Here is a 22,087-nt window from a genome sequence, read left to right as displayed (position 1 = left end):
GGCCACAAACAAACTATCACTTTTTCTAAATAACACAGTCTAGATTGTTTGGGAAATGTTATTAACTTTTATGGAGAAATAGTTTATTTTGTTTTCTATTACTTTCTGAACTGCTGGCTTATTTTCCTTCATCTCTTATTGCTGCTTATCTGAGTAGTGTGATCTGTTTTAGCACAGAACCTCAAGTCGTTCCTGGATAAAGCTGAATTTTATTACAATAATAATTAATATTTCATCAGTAATATTTTTCCTCTAAAAATAAAGAAGAAGCTAATTAAATCTTGTCAGTTAATGTTTTACCAAGCTTTTAGTAATAGCTTTATAGAGTACAACTGTTTCCATTATTTATTGAAACACCAAACTTTTCAGATATTTGTAGCTCCATGTCTGTATTGTGTGAGCTGATATAACTACCTGAAGAGTGACAATTGTAATTGCATTGAGGCTTGTGCATGGTTGAAAAAGTTTGCACACCATTGTGACCTCATATGAGCCTTGTCAAATAGTGAAGTTATGTAGAAAGATGGAAGTAAGAGAAAGACGGGAGGAGGCATACTTCAGTTTTTATGGAAACCGTTTGAGATTAATAGTAGGGCATATGTAGGTTTAATCTATTTTGACACCAGTGTAGTGTCAGGGAAAAATCTATGAAATGCTGCAAATAATTTTCATTGCACTTTTTTTTTTTTTTTTTTACATTACAGTTTATAAACATTAAAGTTTGTAATTATAAGGGATTCAGCCTGGCTTTGATCAAATCTATATACTCCATTGGATTAAAGATCAAAGCCTTGATGTATCAAGGAAAACTTCAGAATATACCTCCATACTTACATTCTAATAATATTCTAACAATATCTGGAATTAACATGCAGATAAGTGTATCACTACCTCAGTTTTGATTTTAAGATTATGTTGTAGGACTGTGAGTCTGCAGGCAACTGAAATATAGAAGGGTCTTCCAGAGTAGTTAAAATGAAATGATAAAGTAGAAATATGGCTTATAGCTATAAAAAGGAAATATGACAGAAATATGAGGAAATATATATGAATTACAAATTAGGTTGGAAGGGTAGAAATAAAATATTTATAACAAGTACTGAAATGTAGAAAAATAAATGCTTATTTGATGTACATTGTTATGACAGTAGACGTATATCTAGTTCCTTCAGAGGTTGGCTAGAAATTTTGGTATGAAAGAGAAAGAAGATCTTGGATTTGCCATGTTCAGTTGGTAGATTGTCATTCAGGACAGATGGAGCTTGTAGTATGAATTTAAACAAGATGAAGAGAAACACTGAATCACTTTAAGCTTGCCTACGCAGCCAAATTGTAAGTGACCATAGTAAAACTATTGTATTTGATGTTGCAGTAAAAACTTAAACCTTTAAGTAGATATGCCAGACTCTCAGGATCCTGACAACTGAATAAACTAAGATTCTTACATCAGCATCTGTCTAACAAAAATGCATTACATATATAGAACTTCTATTTCCCCAGTTATGAGCATAATAATGTGTACCCCAAAACGTACTGAGTGAATAAGATTTCAGATATGCTTATTTAGATATCAAAGAATCACTTCATGTCCAGACTTTTCTGTGTGAGAGATCAGATTGAAAGGTGTTGTTATTGCAGGAATCTGAACACTTGGCAACAGAGCAACCTTTCAGGGCATTCCTTTCAAGGAGCAACTGTAGAGTTGATTTCAAGCAGATGTATGTGAATGCCAAAACTGAAAGTTTTGTAGGCAAGTTAAAAGTGGTGAAACTAAATAAATAAATTACTTATCCAGGACATTGCCCAGATACATTTCTATCTTCTTGTTGAACATAGAATGCATTCCCAGCCAGCTCAGATTGCAATCAGTATGTGCTTACATCAGCCTGCAGGTGCATATGTAGATCGTTGGAGATCTGCAGTTATCTAAGGATAATGGCAATTTGTTTGCAAGAAAAAGATTTTGACTTTTGTCAGTTTAAGAAAAACATGCTAAGGAACATAGTGACTGGACTTAATAAGTTTCTCTGCAAAGGACATAGACCCAAAAGGAGATATATGTGCAGACAGCTCTGTGGACCTGGCAGCCCAAGAAAATACAGTCAGCTTGCTATAGCCATTCTACTGAGAAATTTTAAAGAAGGTTGTGCTCTATTGACGGAAATAGCATATACTCAGGTACAAGAATGGAAAAGATTAAAAACAAAACAGAAAAACAATACTCTCCTGATGTTTAGGTAGAGGAAAATCATCCCCTACCTGGCTACCCAGAGAGTAAATTTTTCTGTAACCTGTTCTTTCTGAATGGCTCTCCTTCCACCCTTCCATATTCAGCTTTTTTTGGGGGTGGGGTGTGGGAGTGGGGAGAGGAGATATTATCAGTTATTAAAAGAAATCTGGACTATCACCTGTTTCATTCAAAAGTGCTGGCAGAATGTAGCCAACAGCTTCCCTAAGTTAGTGAAGAGACTATTTGCTCTGATCGAGTACAGGAATACAGGTCAATATTGATCAAAAGACTGATTCTAACTTCCCGATTGAATCTGTCTTCTGGTTAAACCTTTGACATCAAGCTTAAGGTATTGGATATTTGTTGCCAATCTAAGAATGAAGATTATTAGGGAAAACTTCCAATAGGTGTAATCATATCCCCAGTCATATTGCACATTCCCTGTTGAATGACTGTGCCAGAGTTCAGAGATGTAATTTACAGCAATTCCAGTTTTCATGGATCTGAATGGCATGATAACAGGCAAGTCTACATGGTCTATATAAGTGTCGGAGTCCAGTAGAAAATTGTCCCATTATTAGTAAACTGAGATAATTCTTAAACCAGACCAAACCAACTAATTTTGAAACAAACACTAAACATTCAGAAAAGTTTGATGAAGGAACTGGATATGAATTGAATTCAGATTTTGTAGTAAAATTCCAACTCTAAAAACCTGAGTTAAACTTGACACTTGCATGCCCTCAGGCTTTGGTAGATTTGAAAATGCACATTTAAATTAGAGCAGTCAGACCCATCTCTATTTTTAAAATATAGCTACTCACAGGAGGGAAAGGTGAATCATAAAGGAGCTCCTGCATTCTCACTTTCTTTTTTTGCCTTAAAATACTTTCTTGTGATTTATTACTGCCTGGAAAAAAAAAAAAAAAAGGATTGTTGAACATAAGGGTCAGGCTGCAAAGCACTACAGGATTTAGGTTCAGCAAAAAGGGTATTTGGATTTGGAGACAATATAATAATGATAGCGCAGACCAAAAATACCTTGCTTTGTCCTGGAACAGTATTCTAGTTAAATGCTGGGAAGATGAGCTCATTTAAATTTCAATTTGTGAAGCTTTTGAAACAAGAGGAATGCTATTACATTTTAAGAAATATTGCTAGCATCTGACTTTTTCCAAAAAATACACAGTAGTTCCTCTTATTGTGCTTCATGTAATACATGTCAGAACTGCGCTTTGTTTTCTCTGAATCCTATGTGAAGCCACTATAGACTAGTGTTGTTGTGGCTTTTTTTTGGGGGGGGGGGGGGGGGGGGATGGGGAGGAAGGGGCTTATCTAAATGGCAAAATTTTTACCCAACATTCAGTATGAGCTAATGTATTTAGTAGGCATAAATTGCATGGTGCAATTATATGAGGGTATGTCATAACAAATACTATACTTCCAAAACATGTGTCAATGAACTAAATTTAGGTAGAAAACAACTGAAAGAATAAATATAGAACTTTAAGTTGATTCTAAAACAAAGACATAAATATAGATTAATGGGAGTGTTTTGTTGTTGAATAAGCATATGTTTCTGCCTTCGAAGTTTAACTGTATTTTTTACCTTAAATGTTCAAAACATGATATACTACAGGGTGATCTTTGTCTGCTGTAACTTTTTCTCTCTTCTTTCTCTATATATGTACAAACAATTATTCCAATAAAATGAATAAATGAAAACTATATATATATATATACATTTTTCTGATAAGGAAAAGCTGGAAAGGGTGAATCGTTAGCAGCATAGTCTGTACTTTGTATTTCTGACTTTGGATATGACACATTGCATCATATTATTGAAGTATTCACAGGAAGGTACTGTTTGAATCCATGGCAATCACAATTCGAAACAAAGTTTTACTCAGATGAGAAGTTAGCACTTTTCCACCAGTAACACTTTGGACTTCACTATTATCCATAGATATTTATAAAACAGGTATGCAGGCAGAGCTTTGAAAAATGTAGGTTCAAATTATTTTTGCTCTGCAATACATCTCAAAGCTCATTCATAGCAAATTCCTATAAGCTTGGAATAATTTCACTCATAGGAAGCCATTCCAGAAAAATAAAATCAAATCTCCTATAAAAATATGGCCTGCAGCCTTCAGCCTACATTGAGACTGTAAATTCCTGTCCTCGTTGTGGCTAGTGACAAGTTTACATTTCACAGTGTCTGACAGCATTAAATTCAGCACACCAAGACACAAACATAATAAGCAATCATTTTGGCTATAGTAAAATATCATCAATGTATATAAGCCTTTGAATAAATATTAGAATTAAAAGTATATAACAACATGAGTTTGCACAAAGTGCAGAAAGTACTAAAGTGCATAAGTATGTATAAAGATTAAGCGTAGACAGAATTATAGATAAAAGTGTACAAGGATTCAGAATGGGTCATGTAAATTCCAGAAAGAAGACTAGCAAAAATCAACATAAATAAATAAAAGTATATGTGATAGAAATCATCTCATAAAAGCAAAACTCTCAATATTTAAGCAGAAATGGATGCATCTAAAGAATGTATAACTGCTCTGAGGTTCAGAATGCACATGGATTTAGACCTCATGGGTAATGATGAAAGGTCAAAGAACATATGTGGTAACATTGACAAGCACACCAAAAAAAGATTATACAGGTGAAGCATTTTTATAAATGGAAAAAAAAAAAAAAAAGTCTAATGCACAGGATCTGGTGATAGCATTTTGGAATGCTTGGGGGCCTCTTGTCTGCTTTAACTACTGAAACATCCATCTTTTAGGAAAAATTATAGGTAAAAATGCAGGCTATGTAAAAGATTTATGGATTATAAGGATGACACAGTCTTGAAAAAGTAATGTAAGAAGTGTACCTAATCCATGGGAAGGAAAATTGTGGTAGGGCAGCCACCATGTTATGAGAACATCCCCTCTTCGAAAGTTACAGGAAAACACAATGACAAAGCAAAATCAAATTGACTTCCGGTGGTCAGTTTTGAAATTGCAGAGAATTCGTAAGACTCACAGAAATGTGAGTCAAAAAAAGTTTGGATTTTGGAATCCAAAGATGAATCTTGGATGAATCTTGGATCAATCCAAAGATGAATCTTGGATGAATTTTGGATCACAAGATGAATTGAGAACATCATGTGATGCAAGAAAGTCAAATATCATGCTGGAGTGTATAAACAAGACTAAAGCCTGCAGATTTGCTTAATTCTACACTGGCAAGGTCCTATCCAAAGCATTTTGTCCAGTTTGGCATAACCATTGTTCAGTAAATAACTGGACAAAATCCAGAGCCATGAGATTGATTAGTTGTTGATGTTGCTGTTCAGCTTGAAGAAAAGAGTATCAAAGGGAATATGATAATAGTCTTGAGGCCTTGAGAATCAGCCTATTGAAAAACAAGGAATCCTCTCTATCTGTAAAAATAAAAGTCTTTTTAATGGAAAAAATAGTGAAACACTGGAGTAATTTAGCTGTAGAGAATGTAGAATTTCATCATTTTGTTCCACATAATTATGCCAACAGCTGTTGAGGATGAGATGGTTGTTCCTGATTTAGTTTTGAACTTAATGATCACAGCAAAGAATGAGCCTTAGAGGAGATCAGATTTTTATTATTATTTTTTTTATCTCCAGTAACAAACCAACTAATAAGAATTCAATAAAATTCCTTCTTTGTAAACTTAGCAGCAGTGTCCTACTCTTTGCAGCTATTACTAGCACACTTCTCACAAGTCTCTGCCTGTTTAAATCTTCTTTGTGTTAATTTTAAATGTTGCATGTAGTTCTACAATCCACATAGAATCTTTTAATTGTAAATAATTTTAAATGCTTCATATTATTTATTATCCCATTTTAATACATTATGACTAATGTTTTGGGCTTTGCTGAGGTCTTATTTATCAGAACAAACTAAAGGAATGCTACCTCCCACTTGAATTTATTCAGGAATTAAGAAAAGTTCCCTTGCATTAAAAACAGGAATATTTCTGTGGGATAATAATTTAAAGTTGATATATGGAGTGTACATATTATTTACTAACAATTTATAGAAAATGTGAAATTAGTAGATTATGTGAGCTTTTATTGTGAAACAGTGAGTGTTGCAGACAATTTAGCAAGGTCATTTAGGTTTCAGTAATGTCTAGAAGATGGCAGTATAGCAATACACTGCTCTTCTACCTACAACACTCATAGAAGAGTCAGAATTTTGGCAGAAATTTACACTAGAATAATTCTAACTAACATGTTAGTTTTATTTATACTCCTTAAGGTTTTTTATATTTCATAAAACATTTGGTATGAAAAAATCAAACTGGTAGTGTACAAAAAAAGATCAGTATATGCATTTGCACCCAGCTCTACCCATTTCTCTCTCTGTTAATCATTCATGAAGTCTATAAATTACAAAGCGCTCATTTTAACTTTTGCATGTATTTTTGTCCAAACTAACTGTAATTTCCTTTATTCTATTTTGCAATGTAAAAGAAAAAGAATAGCAAATAATTTTATTAATTTCTTAAGATCACAGTATCACACAGTATCACAGATTTCTAGGTTGGAAGAGACCTCAAGATCATCGAGTCCAACCTCCGACCTAACACTAAGTACTCCACTAAACCATATCGCTAAGCTCTACATCTAAATGTCTTTTAAAGACCTCCAGGGATGGTGACTCCACCACCTCCCTGGGCAGCCCGTTCCAATGCTTAATAACCCTTTCGGTAAAGAAGTACTTCCTAACATCCAACCTAAAACTCCCCTGTCGCAACTTTCGCCCATTCCCCCTCGTCCTGTGACCAGGCACGTAGGAGAACAGACCAACCCCCACCTCTTTACAGCCTCCTTTAAGGTAACTGTAGAGAGCGATAAGGTCGCCCCTGAGCCTCCTCAAGATTTTCCTTGTCGTTAATTAGAGCAATACTGACGTCTCTTTGTAAATTCTTAGCAAGTCATAGCATAATGGGTTACTCTGAGAGAGCTGGGATAGCTTTACTGCTATAGAAGGAAGGTTATGTACTCTGCACCAAGGTCCAGCAAGTATTGTTTGTACAGCCAGTACCTACTTTCTTGGATTTCCTTGCTGCCTTTCAGCATATGAGACAGAGACAGGCTTTCAGTGACAGACACGAAGCTTACCAACTCCAATGTCTGCACCACTTCATCTAGGCTTAACGCTGTTGCTCTGCCTTGTTCCAATGAAGTCCTCCAGCGTTCCCATCCCACCCACAAATCTATTGACTATTTGACAAGTCTATTCAGTCTATCATCTATTATCAGTCTACTGACAGCTTGACTATTTCTGTTACTTACAGCTTTATTTCTTTACTTTGTGAATGCTTTCATTTGTTAGAAGAGCTGTCATTAAGATGAACACAAGTCTTTCAGATAGAATAGAACTTCATTACCTACTACCATTACTACTCCAAACTCTTCCGTCAGCCAAACCAGGTTTTCACAGCAGGCACTGCTCCAGTGGCAAGCCTCCTCTTTCTGATTCCTGATCATCAGACAAGCATCTTAAGGTAAGCCTAAACAGTATACTGTACATGGTTACAAATAAGTTTTCCCCTTGCTTGAAGTCTAACGGCACCATCCAGCATATACGGTCTTGAAACTGGAAATTGCATTGGTGTTGCCCCTGAATGGAGTTTCCAGATCAGACCAAGCATCTTTCTTGGAGAACCCCTTTCAATTGCTTTAGACCTGAGCTGATCAGTTCTGTTAAGGAATTCATCTCTTTATTCTTCTTTCCTCTTTCTTATAATTTAATTCCTAGATTTGAGTGTTACCTGGTTATTTAGGCTGCGATAAGATGAACACAACAGTGACAATAATTTTATAGTCATGGGACAGATCTAAGAACCCCTGACAGCATAGCTTCTTTCTTTAAATGTATGAGCATTATGCGTATGTTTGTTTCGTTATTGGATAAGCTTAATCCTTGGAATTTAGTTGCCCATGCAAAACCTGTAATTAAAATACCAAGATGTATTTTACTGTACTCATTTTCAAAACATTGTGATAGCAAACATTCTTTTCAGTAAATTCATTCTATAGAAATTTTTTATCAAAGCAAATATAAAACTTCTCCATCCTTGCAAACCCCCATCAAGTGAAAGGAACCTGGAGCTTGACATCAGTTTAGAGCTTTCCTTTTAATTGTTTAGAAGCAAGAATGAGCCCTGAACAAATAAACTAAATTGACTCCTAAGTTCACCAAAGCTTTGTACTTAGACTGGACTCATCAGTTAAGTAGTCAGTATTTCTGCAGTCTTTTTTTTTTCTTTTTTTTTTTTTTTTTTGTAGCAACTATGAATGACACAGGTTGTTATAAATTTTTCTCACTTATGGTATGTCATTTTAATTATCTCACTGATATAAGCACATTTACCTTTTCCAGAACTCCATTGTCTATCCTTTGGATTTGAATCTGCAAGACCAATAGCAAAGCATTCTGACACTAGTCCTACAGTGCATGTGTGACAGAATTTTGGTCCTGTGAGTTGTACCACTGAAGCCAAAATACAACAAGGAACATTGAAAGACTGGAGTAATAAGTAGCCATTAGGATCTTGGATCATGGCTGAGATTTTATTGAGTCACTTGGTTTTCCTTCTGCAGTAATTATCATTCCCATTCTTTTTCCAAAAGGTTTTCTTTTTAAAATTGTAACTTCGTATTGTACAACTGTGCATAACACACACACTCATGTACACACAAATGTCTTCCAGTTCTTCCAGACAGTCTTATTTCTTTACAAATTCCAAAATGTCATTTAGCTCAAGTGGAGACTTTTCCCTTAAGACTTTTCCCATCCTCGTTCTGAAACAATCTGATACATCAAGTGTGATAGAAGTGACAGGCAAGTACCGTTGCTTAGATCGCTTACAGTGTAACTAGAAATACTGCTCTTTTCATGTCCTTTTTCTGCATCACTTTCTGCAAAGAAAGTGTGTTATAGTTGTCAAAGGTCTAGATACAGTACATGTAAAGCTTTCAAAGTACCAGGATACCACATGCCAAGACACAAGATGTATCCAAGATCAACAAAGCAAAATACTAGTGGTAGCAGAAGGCTAGATTCACTTGAAAATTTCTTTCCCTAGTTTATGGTCAAAAGCATGAGTTGGAGTTGGTAGTTTCATCTGGAAGTCTTTTCTCATTAAACATCAAAGGGAAACACTTTTTCTTGAAATATTTATTTTCATATCAAGCAAACCAGCTGCATTATTTTTGCTATTTTTATCTTGCAGAATTACCAAATGATGGACGATTTTTTAAATGTATTTTTACACTCAGAGTGTGGAGTAGAGAAAACCCAGTAGATAAAGCATACTGTGCAGAAAGAATATTTATCAACGAGTTTGTTTCATGTTTGAGCTGTCAGGATTGTTTTCAGGCTTTTTATAGTTGCAGGTTTTTTTCTTCTCACTGTAATTCTTGGTCTTGCCTACCCAGTTTATATTTAGATTTAGGATGAAAGCTAAAAACCAATTAGAGCTTCTGAACTTAAACTTTTAATGATTTTTTTTTTCTTTATGACAGCAAAACTAAAAGTTTCTCAGAACAGTTTCATTATGGGAAAGTATTTATGTGAAAAAATAGTATAGAGGAGGAACTTTCAATACAAAACAAGGAAAGGGGCAGAGGGAGTACCCTGCTGAAAAGAAAAAAAAAATCAACAACACTATTTACTATGCTAAGATGTCTGAAGGGCAGAGTGAGAGTAAAGGACCAGGAAGATTGAATCTAAAGGAAATAAATTTATTTGGAAGGTTTAAGAATATAAGAACAGAGGTCTTTCCAAATGAGGATCTTATCAGTGAGAGCTGGAAGACTGGATTGCTAATCGTTATCGTTATAATAATTAACTGAATAATGCAGGAAAATAACTCTTAGACATGGTCTGAAGAACATGCAAATTAAGAAAGGATTTCTTTTTGTTTCTTAAACTATCTCTAACAGGGTCTTTGTTCATAGCTGGACATAGGAAATATGATATTTCTGTAATTTTAACTTAAAAAAGCTAAAGCAAAAAAAGTGATTTCAAGATAACTGTCAAACTGCCTGACATTCTGTTCCCCAGACCTGACAGTCCTGGTGGTACCTGGTGTTCAGTATTCTCTTCTGAAAGCACCTGAATATGATGCAGCTTGGTTTCTAAGAGGACATGAACAACAGGTTTCTCTGGTAGCTGGCCACACAGATTTTTGATGCAGAAGTAAAGCCTTTCTGTGCTTTTTGCCAGATATTCCTTAGCAGCAAGGCAATTAAAAATGCTTAAGCCTTCTGGTGAATTTGTTTGGCTGTTTTGAGGTTTGCCGGGTAATCTGAATTGTTGTAATTGGATTCCTGATACCGCTCCTTGGTGACTGTTGAGACCAGCACTGACAAATTACTCTGTGACAAGTTCAGTCCAATCTTGAAATGCAGTGGTAGACCTAGCAGTAAGTTACTTCCATAAACCCTCTTCCCACAGCCTCTGTAAGGTACATGGTGACTCTCTTGCGGTTCTTGCCTGCAAAAGCGTTTGTGTCTTACTTTGAGAAAAGATGTTTATTTTGGCCAGCTTTAGCATAATGCAACAAGCTATAATGTCTTGTCCTTTACTTGCAGAAAGCATGCGGTCTTTCTGGTGATTAATAGAGATCATACATAGGCCCATGTTTGCTAACATGACTGTTGCTGGTATACAGTCATTGCAGTTAAGAAGTGAAATACATCTGCATCCATTTTGTTGCTAAATTAGAAGGTTTGCTTAACTGCTATGTGAACTTGAAGGTGAGAATATTCTTAAAAGACAAAAGTATTGTTGTGCATTCACCATCTCCCTCGTAGCTACAGAATTTCTATTTAAAATTGCAGTAAAGACATTTGCCATTTTGCACTGTAGGAATGCCATACTGTAATGTGCTATATTCAACTGAGTACTTTACTAGAGAGGAACCCAGATAATTAATATAATGGGGGGGGGGGGGGGGAAGGCAGTTGTAATAGGCAATAAATAAGATAAGTAGTGGCAATATCAAATAGAAACTTCCTAACAACCTGACGTTATAGCTTCATTTTATTTCTCATATTCTCATATTTGGGGGGGGGGGGGGGGGGGGTGAAGATGACTTTCAGTAATTGGAGGTACTAACACTTTTGTTTCAATTTGGTTTAACAGGCACAAAATGCATTATATAAATGTATGTCCATTTCAGCATTATCAAAATGTGTGAGGTTTCTTCTCATGTTTTATTTTTTTCATGAATTCAAAAATATTTAAAGGCATTTCTACAGTGACTTTTTAATGCATATTATATACTTGTATATGATAGACTTTTTCTGTGTGTGTTAGTGCCCTCTAGAGGGTAAACAAATGCATTTATCTGAATATTTGATTATAATTTATCAATGGCATCCTAATTGCTATACAGTAAAAATGATATAATAGATCTATTTTAAAAATCTCAATAATAGTCCTACTGTTTTGTGGTTTCCTTTTGCATAAATGAAACCCAAGTAAATTGTAAGAATGCAGCAGTAATTATCACATAATCATAACAATTCTTCATTATGCTGCAGCGATGGTAGAGAACAGAAGCAAATGCATATTATTGCAAGTAACCTTTTTTGAAAATGTTCTTCCTCAGCACATTTTCTATATTCTTGTATCAAATCTTTGTCACAAGTAGAAAACTGGTGATGTTGTACTCACACTCACATTCTGCAACGTAGATTCCAAAATCTTGAGATTGGGTTTTTGAAATCCCAGTATAGAACATAAACCTCACCTGTTAGTAGGTAGTGCTAATATTTCATAAAAGCAGAATTATCATGGAAGGTAGAAACACTGAGAAATACAGAAATCTTACAGATACTGGGATCATATCATTTAAGTATTTGACATTTTGATATCTGCTGTCTTTGAAATTCTGTTAACTTCTAACAGGAAGGCAGACAGGAAATAGAATATGGAATTCACATTCCAGCTTTTAGTAACACCATGTACCAATATCATCAGAGCCTACCTTGGCAATCAGTTCTAGGTCCTCAGACAAAAAAGCAGCAGATATTTGTGATCTCACCATAAAGTCTAGATGCAGATCTAATTGCCACATGGAAATCCAGGTTGTGTCCTTTCCCAGATAAATAGGCTAAGATGAGTTGTCCACACAGTAAAAATGCCCTTGTATCTGAAAAAGCATTGATTTATGACTTGGGATATTCCATCTGTCAGCTTCACAGGTGTTGATCAGGTTCTTTTCATATGTGTCTCTTTTCATATTTCCTAAAGAGATTATTGATATATATATTTGACAAAGCCAATAATCAAAATACTAAAAATGTGAAGTCAGTACAGCTCTGTAATCCATCTACCTGAAAACAAAGATCGTTTTACATCTTGAATTTTCTCTAATAGCTATATTACTTTGAAACACTGAAACTCTCTATCTTGAAATTAGGTTTTCCTTCAGGTTAAACTAAGAATTTCAAATTTGCTTTGCAGATCTTAAGAGCTTCCAGAAATAGCACCATTTCTCTCTGCAAACTGAGAGAAGATAGACACCAGACAAAACTTTCTAGTTCAAAAGTTCCATGACAAAATGCGAAAAGTGAAAACAGTCATGATCATTGGCACATACACTGACATAATGCACATAATTTTTCTGGAGTAGAAAATGGTGATAAAACAATCACCTGAAAGGTTGTTGTCATTTTGTGCACTTTTTGCATGCAAAGAGATAAGAAAGGATGGAGGCAGGCAAAGTCTGGGAACACAGAATAAACTCATAAGTTTGATAATATTTTTTCACCCAGTTAAAATTATTAAATATCTGAGATATAATCTTACATATCCTGAAATCAGAAAAAAAAAAACAGTGATTATGCAAGATAAGAATTACATTTAAAAAATTAAAACAGATTATTCACAATCCTTGCATGTAAGTATCTATAACTCTAAACATTGGAGGAGGTAAGCTTGCTCCTGTAATAGAAAGTATGATATCCAAACAAGCTGAAAATTACATGTCCCTACAAAACAACCAAATTTAGGCTTTGAAGTTCTTAAAACAATTTCTAATCCTTTATCCAACAGCTGGGAGTTTTGCAGTTAATTTTGAGTGTTTAATAAAATCATAATTATTTTTTATTACAAAATTGGTTATATAATTGCAGATATATGTGCCGTCCTAACATAAATTTGTGGTGACTTCAAAATTCATTAAGCGCATCTTCAACTTGTCTTGAATACCATATATGGCATAAAGCAGTTGCCACTAAAATAGAATCATAGAATCACAGAATCATTAAGGTTGGAAAAGACCTCCCAGATCATCTGGTCCAACCATCCCCCTACAACCAATGTCAGCCACTAAACCATGTCCCTAGGTGTCAAGTCCAACCTTTCCTTAAACACGCTATATATCTGTATAAGCACCCTATCAATCAGTTCTAACACTAAGGGTGACTTGGATGACTTCTGATATAGTTAAAGTGAGATTTCCAACCAAGCTTTTCCAATGTAGATGTAATTCAGGTGTCTCAATTGATGATCGACTGTTAAAAGCAAAAGCTTAATTAGGTTGGGAAAAATGGTGCTCTAGTCTCAGTTCAGTATCAGTAGTTAACTAAACCTTAGAGATACCATTTTCTCATTTTTGGCTATAGGCAAAATATAAATCATTTCTACTCCTAAGTTAGGCAACTAGTGAGATGTTTAGAATTATCACAGGAACTCTGATAAATTCCTCTGAGCTTCGTACTTTTCAAAATCAAACCATTTAATTATGGAATATCTAACTGAAGGGCAAATATCCTTTCCTTTTGTAAAAACCTAATCATAAATTATTTTCTTTTAGACCTTTTTGAATCAAATTGTGTAAACATTCCTGGCTGGGTTATATAGGTGAGCACCAAAACATCAGAGAACTTTCAAGTTCAAAGTGGGAGATTATCACTGGTTGCTTTTGAAACTAGGTGAGAAATAGTGTTCTTATTTTCACATTTTCCCCTGTGAGATTCCCAAGTTTTTCCACAGCATTCTGTACAAATGCAAGACACTTGTAGTAAAAAATAATATGAAATGATAAGGTAATTCAGTTAGTCTTGAAGTTTAAGCCTTCATTTTGTACTTGGGAGATGCAAATTCATGTCCCATTCTTTCACATCCTAGCTGAGTACCCTGGTTATCAAGCTACTGACTGTTCGATTGTCCTCTCTTTCATTGAATCATTAATTTTTCATCAAGGAAACAGCTATTCTAATTTGTAACTGAATTACGTACTCACTATAGTATAAGTCTGGGTTTTCCAAATCCTAGGGTTGTCTTCTAAAACCAAGCGGAAATACAGTCTCCCTTTTTGATCTATTAATTACAAAAATAATACAATTAAAATTCAATTTTTGAGTGTTGACAAGGACATTTTCTACTCTGTTTCCCACTATTGTGAACCCTGAATTATCTACACCATTTTACAAGAAGAAAAAAAAAATAATAATACAGACTGTCATTGATATTTAGGAAATAATGTTGTTTTGTTGTTTTGTTATATTTTTTTAGCAGTTATTTGCTGTGAAATTTAAATGTAAGGCTTAAATCTATTCATATATATATATGTATATAGCTTTTGTCGCTTTTCAGGGGGACTGTATCAATTCAAGCAGAAAATTGTTGTTAATCATTTTTATTTTCATATTTATCTCTGATTTGTACTCTATGGGAAAAAAGTCAATGTCGTGAAAATTATTATTTTTTAAAACTTGTTATTTGTAAAACCCTTATGTTTTTCAATTTCATTTCAGTTTTGAAGAAATAGTTTTAATTTTAATTCTCAGCAGTTTTATTTTATAATGACTTTTTTTAATCCAAGAAGTAGTATTTAGAATATTCATATGCAATTATTAATGTAATTATGTTACTCCTATGATCAGTTCAAATTTTTGTTTTCAAATTGATTCACTTTTTCAGCATAGTAAACTATGCAAAACATAGATTTTGGATATGAACCTATAAGCAAGTAAATGTTTGAGTTAACAAATACATAGGCATAATCCAGTTTTATTTGCTTTGCAACATCTACCTAGGAGGAGTCTTAACTGCACACCATTATTAAACAGTGTATCAAATGTTTGTACTCTATGCAAGTTACCATAACTTGAGAAAATAAATACTGTTTGTTGCAACTTTTCAAGTATTTACTGGAGTTTGGATTTGCTTTGATCAAAATTTATTACACTGAAGATACAGAATTTTAATTTATCAAGGAAGTCAGTCACATTTCTTACCAAAATGAAAGGCTTAGCACAAGTCTTTACTCTAGTAATGCTGCCATGTAAAAAATACGCATCAAACATTTGTCATGTTCAAGGTCTTTGAGTAATGAATCTAAATCGTTCATTTCAGAAATTACTTTTAAATAATGACTTATCTCTGAAGCCTTCAATGCTCATGTTTTACTCTACATATGAACAGCTGCATCTAGTCGAGACATACTACAGCTTCCTGCCTGTATTATAACTCCTATGTGGCCATATCAATACCATAAATTCAAATTTTAGCCTTAGTCAGTTTTGCTGCTGAGAGACTCTGCAAGATTGAAATCCCAACAATCAGGCCAATCGTGTTTCCACAAAATAACAAAACTTCTTTCATTTTAGTTCTGTATTCCTCCCTAGGAAAAATCCAGTTTCATCATGCTTTTTTAATACAAGTATCTAGCTAAATTACATTTCCAACCCCCCCTTTTTTTTTTTTTTTAATTAAAAGCCTTGAAGAGCTGCACAATCAATGTGTGGTCCAGAAGCTGCATTATGACTCCTTTAGGTCTCTAATCTGCCCAAGATAATTTATAATAACTGAGGTTTTAATAAATAAGTATTTTCTGTGGTCTTTCTACGATCATTGATATGTCTAGACAAATACCTCTGTGTTTTTTTTTGTCTGGCAGTGGTCAACCTTTCCAAGGTCTTAGTGTTGAACAGTGGCTAGCTAATCCCACAAAGACACTTTTAGCTATATGCACATGGTGAAAGAATTAAGTACTGAGGGTTTTTTAATAGGAATTAAACTCTTAGAATAAAAAGTCTATGTTTTCAAGGTCTCTGCAGCGGTAAAGCAATCTTGAGTAATTACTCATATTTCTCTGTGAAATCTTTGGATGCTTTAACTTAATAATGAATTTACAATGAGTAAAATGGCAAGCCTCAAAAATGATAAAAAATTTACAAATTCTTCTTTAAACACTAACTCAGAGGACAAATTGGCATTACAGCCTAATACTTTCATAATCGTAGTACTTCATCATATTGTTACTTGACATTTCTAAAAAGCCTAGGGAAAGATCAAGGCAATAAGATTCAACTGTGCCTGTGATGCTGCAGTGCTACATAATTTGTGCACATCAAAATGCTACGCAAATCCATTGTTGGTGCATTTGAGGTGATTTTCTTGCAAGAAGAATGTGAGTGGGATAATGCTAATATATGGTTGATTTTTCTCAGCAAAATTATTTATTAGTTTTTGATTCTTGGCTTATCAACTCTTTAGCTTGTATTGTTTTTGCAATATGCTCGGGTGCTGGTCATTTTATTCCAGTCAGTTATTAAGTCACTAAAAAGTACCATTGTTTTTCTGTGAGCTAACTCATAAATCAAGAGATCATTTGCTTGTTAGATAAATGACAAAATTTCCTCAGCATGCACATATGTAACTGAATATAATCCAGTACCAAGTATCAACATTGTGTTTCCATTGATTTTATGAAACTCAAAATTTCCCAAAGGCTGAATTTCAGTAACCAGTAAATGGAGCAGAAATGAGTAGTTTACATTGGTCTCTCTGAATTCTGAATATACATGTAGTTTCAGTTTTGGTGGAAATATGTGACTATTGCTTGGGCTGAAAGGATTACTTTGATCTGCTTTGTGTCAAAAAAAGTGCATTTTAGATGTCTGGTGTTTGTAAATCTGCTATGCATAAATAGGTTTCTCTATAAATACACTTCTGGCCTTTTTGCCTGACTGATGTTACTTCCTGAGATTTATCCAGCAAACTCTATAGAGACTGTTGTTCTTTGACCAAGACTTTGTCTTCACGGATGCTTCTTCCTTAGTGAAGTCTTTACTTATCTCATTCTTTTCCACTGGAAGCTGGAGGTGGGAGTAATTTTATTCAGTTACACTTACACTTTTGATTTTACATCCTTTACACGTACTCACTGCCCTTGCTATTTTATTTCCTCTGAAAGGTTCACTTTCTATAGCTATCCATTCTAACTCATGTTCCTTTGAATTCAGTTCCCTAACTACTTCCTTTTGAGCTGTACTTGAAAGGGCTTGAAGGTTCAAGTCTTTTTTCTTTTCTTTTTTTTTTTTCTTTGTCTCTGTCTAGAATTCCAGTCATCTCAAAGTAGGTCTTGGTTATGATTCTGTAGGTCAGGGACTACAATTATTACATCTTTGTCTTATTTCTGTAAAAAATAAACATTTTAATATTGAAAGTGATTAAATACCTGCAATACATATCTTTCATTAAAAAATCATGCTATTCATTTAGAATCCTGATTTTTATTGTTATATATATATTATGCACAAAAAAAGTTTTTCTAGCACCATTTCCTAAGCAGTACAGAACATGATCTAACTTCTCATCAAAGCAATACACGGTTGCTATATAATAAATTAAAAAATAAATAATACCTTCCTGTAGCTTCTCTTCTGTTTTGTATTTTTAAACAATGCTTAACAAGCTTACATGTCTCCCTTTTTCTATGTAGTTTCTTTCCATTTTTTTTGATCCTGTTACTTTACTGCTTGAAACATGTCAGTAAATTCTGTTTGGTTGATCTTTCTCACTTTTCTTGCTAAATATGAGAGAATCATATATGCCTGCTTTTCTTCCAGTGTAAAGTAAAAGGGAGATGTTCTTCCTTGTTATTTTTTTGATAGCATATTTTTTGAGCATAAAGTGTTTACCACAAAAGCTGTTATACCTGCAGTTTTGGGTGTGTGGAGAAAAAAACATACATCTTCAAGTAGCAAAAGAAACACATGTGGTTTGGTTTGAATTTTAATCGTATTTTATTTAACTATATCAGATTAACTCTGCCTGCTTAGATTTTCAGTCTGTTTGAACAAGATAGTCTTTCTGTCCAAATTTCAGTTTTGTAAGGGAGAAAACATCCTCTAATTTTTTTAAGAAAGGCTGCTGAAAATAGGAGATGTTAACACTGGCTTAGAACCAGCTGTCATTTATCTTCTATTATCAGTCTTTCCCTAATATTATCTTTGGCACTTCTGATTGATTTAATGTCTGACCCATCACTATAGTAATGTTTTATGCATCTTTGCATTAATTCTGCTCTTCCAAACATTACAGCTGTGGTCTTCTCATAAGATTGATATTCTGCGCAGTTTTTTGCATCTTCATATCCCATTTCCACCTTCAAAAATACAAAGAACCCTTGGACTTGAAAATATTTAAATCTGCTGATTATAGAGATGAATGTGATCTGCAAGTACCCTCTGATGCACAGTATTCAGGTCCACTGGGATTTTTTGCATGCCATTATGGATGGGGGTAAGATTTCAGTTTGGAGTAACAGAAATTAAGGCTATACAGTCATGCTACTCCTATCCCTTCAAGGTAGCAGAACTGCAAGGGAACATCAGGTTTAAAAAGCAGATTCTACACAGCACCTCTGTGAATACTTTTAGGTGTAAAGATGTGCTTCTTTTTCCTGCCTGTGGTTCTCCATAACATTTGAATGCCTAACAGCAGAGGTAGACTATTGCTGTTCATAAAATGGAAATTGATATAAATGACTGTTATGTGTTCAGTCTTTGTGTCTGAGAGATGAGAGAAATACTGATTTTATAGTGCTGTTCCCTATGTGTCAGTTTCTTGAGTATTCTATTATTTTAACAAAAAACTTGCTGTAATCATATGTATACTATTTTTTTTTCTCTTTAAAAAATCATTACATTTAAAAATGAATTGTGTGGAAATATGCCTTTTTTTCAAATAACTTCAGTGAATATTTCTCAGAGCCCTAAATTTTTCATCAAAAAGTATTTTTTTCAATGAAAAGTCTCAGTTATTAAACTACAAATGTGAACTTTTCATATGCAGCTTGGGTCTGGTTATAGAAATTAAAAGTCAATAGAGAATAAGTTCAGTCTTAGGAAATAGGAACCCATTTTTCTCTGTTCGGATTTTGAGTGCCCAGTAGGTGGTACTCATCCCCTACCAGCACACACACTAAAAAAGGACATTCCAAATAAGTCTCTTTGAAAAGCATTGTTGTCAAAGGGCTGATGGAAGGAGGCTCAGGAACTCTTGGAGATTTAGGCTAGCAACTTCATATGGAAGACTGATATTTCAAAACTTTTGGAAGCTTGAGATCTCAATTTAAGTAATCAAAATGACCATCAGTCAAAATGAGTAGGTACTTTTAAAATGTGGTTTTGTTTGTGTATTTTTTTTTCAAATAAAATTATGATATTCTTTTTCTTATCAGAAAAGCAATCCATCTGCAGTGTTAAAATGAGTGTTCAAGCAAGTCAGCACTGAAAAGTTTGGTTGTATAAATGTTTTCAGATATTTATGTGAGATTTACCTACTGATAAGCGGTAGTCTAATGTCTCAAGTGATCTGTCCAGATTTTGACATAGAAGTGCTAGCATAAATATGAAAAAACACTGATAGGCATTAACAAAGGACTCAATCTGATATTTTACCCTAAAAATGTCAATTTGTGATCATATATTTCAATGTGTTTTTATTTTTCAAAGTAATTTTACTGTATTTTATTTATGTATTTTAGGCACGGAAGGGGCAGTGTTTGGGCACTCTGTGGAGACACCCCATATCAGAGCAGAACCTTCCCAAGACCTCAAGTAGGTGTTCTTCAAAGAATTGTTTTAAAATCAAGTATTCTCAAAGTGAATTAAGTCTTGATTAAAAGCAAATAGTAGATATCACTGTCTGCTTAATGACTCTTACATATCCAAACCACGGGTAAACTCCAATTTGTTCTAACTAGTCAAAAAAAAACTATAAACGTCTATCACACAGTGTAAAATACATTACTTCTTGGAAAGACTCGCTTCCTGTAGCAGAATACTTGAGAAATATACTTTCACCAGTGTTCAGAATAGGAACATATGGAACATTTTTAGGATTAATTGACTACAGCACTGTTTAATTGCATCTGATGCAGATTTTGTTTTCCTATGAGCTGTTATTGAATATATATATATATATATAAACATTTTTTTTAAGTGGTGTTTCTGGGTTGTTGGTTTTTGAATACTCCATGCATACACTTCAAAATTTCATTATCAAGTGAGTCTACCTTTGCAAATGTAAAAAAATACAGAGTTTGTTGTCCGTATTCACAAAAGTAGAGGAATAAATAAATAGTAACATATCAAGTCTTAAACTTACTAGATTTTGTAGACCAAGAAAGATACAATTTAGAAAAATATACAGTGAAAGCTTTTTCTTGTAGCGCTTGCATGTGCCTCAGTAAATACTGATCTGTAGTCTACATGGATGGATAATTAGTATATATGACTATCACAGAAAATCAAAGGTCTTCTCTTGTGTTTCTCTCACCAGAAGTGTGCTGTATCTGCCTAGCATTGTTTACAGTGAATTGCTGCAGGAAAATATTGCTTAAATGTCCTTCCTGATATTTGCAAAGGTATTTAAGATAATAGACCAGTAAGGATTATTGCAGAAATCATGTGCAGGAAGTTGTCCATGCAAACAAAATTTTCGAGAGGCCCAAAACTTTGAGAAAGAGGCTGGAACTTGTCTCACTTAAAAGAATGTGGAGACCATTCTTTGTCTAATTATTTCTAATATTTAAATAATGGTATAAAAATGCAAAAGTATGGTAAAACAGATTAGCCTGTGTCTTCAGGATTGACTTCACTAGTGTTAAAATCACCTCATGTTGCTTGTGCAACTTATATTTCAGACGTTCACCTCTCCTGTCTTTTGGCTTTATTCATTACCATGATGCCCATTGCTGCTGAATGTTTTCCAGCTCCACCATTCCGTCAGCTCATTTTTCCAAGGAGGACTTACTTAATGAGAATTCTACTGAATCTTCATTCAGCTTTCTGCCTTCTCACTAATAATGAACTCATTAAAAATTTTTTATTAAAAAAAAAAAAAAGATGAAACAACAACCCTTATGTTTGGTCAAGCAGCATTAGCTTATGTGTAAGTGATTTTATTCTTACTATATTTCATCTATATTGTATTCTGGAAGTTTTTATACATAAGTGCTGCTATGTGTTTGGATTTGGTGATGCTCCTTTTTTAAAATTCTCAACTTTTTATCTTTAAAATTGATGACATCTACTGCTAGGACATAAATTTCTTGGCTTTGGCATGAATCTTTCTAGAAGGTAACCTGCAGTCATTTTATGTAACTTTAAAGAACTGTAAATAATAGCACCTTTCTTTGATTGTTTCTGACCGTAAAATGCACTTAGGCACTCAGACCATATATAACCCTATGAAAATTCCAGTTCTTACTTCAAATGATAAAAAAAAAGTGTGTTTTTTTTTAAAGTTCAAGCCTTGCATTAATTTTACATCAAAATAAAATGGCGGTTTTGCTAATTTTAAACATGTTATCAGCAAGCAATAATTTACCATTAAATTGATTGCTGAATATGCTGAAACTAACCTGTCATCAACCTAAATATGACATATCCCAGTGGTCTACCCCTATCACAGAAACAAAAAAATGTCAGGGTCCATGTTCTGGCCTATGGCCCAGCTAATACAAGAACATTGATATTGTAAAATTATT

General features: G+C 34.0%; 1 protein-coding gene across 3 annotated transcripts in view; it reads left to right on the top strand.

The window, feature by feature from the left end:
• The window catches only part of SGCZ (sarcoglycan zeta), a 481,028-nt gene that overhangs the window by 406,351 nt on the left and 52,590 nt on the right, over positions 1-22,087 (top strand). For all 3 annotated transcript variants that reach the window (XM_080590434.1, XM_080590433.1, XM_080590432.1), the window contains one exon: positions 20,081-20,153. In XM_080590434.1, the coding sequence (XP_080446560.1) occupies positions 20,081-20,153 (73 nt within the window). The remainder of the gene's footprint in view (positions 1-20,080; positions 20,154-22,087) is intronic.

This window comes from Anser brachyrhynchus (genome assembly GCF_964034855.1).
Source record: "Anser brachyrhynchus genome assembly, chromosome: 4".
NCBI lineage: Eukaryota > Metazoa > Chordata > Aves > Anseriformes > Anatidae > Anser > Anser brachyrhynchus.
The sequence above is the reverse complement of the archived record's forward strand: the minus strand, read 5'-3'. Positions and strand labels throughout refer to the sequence as shown.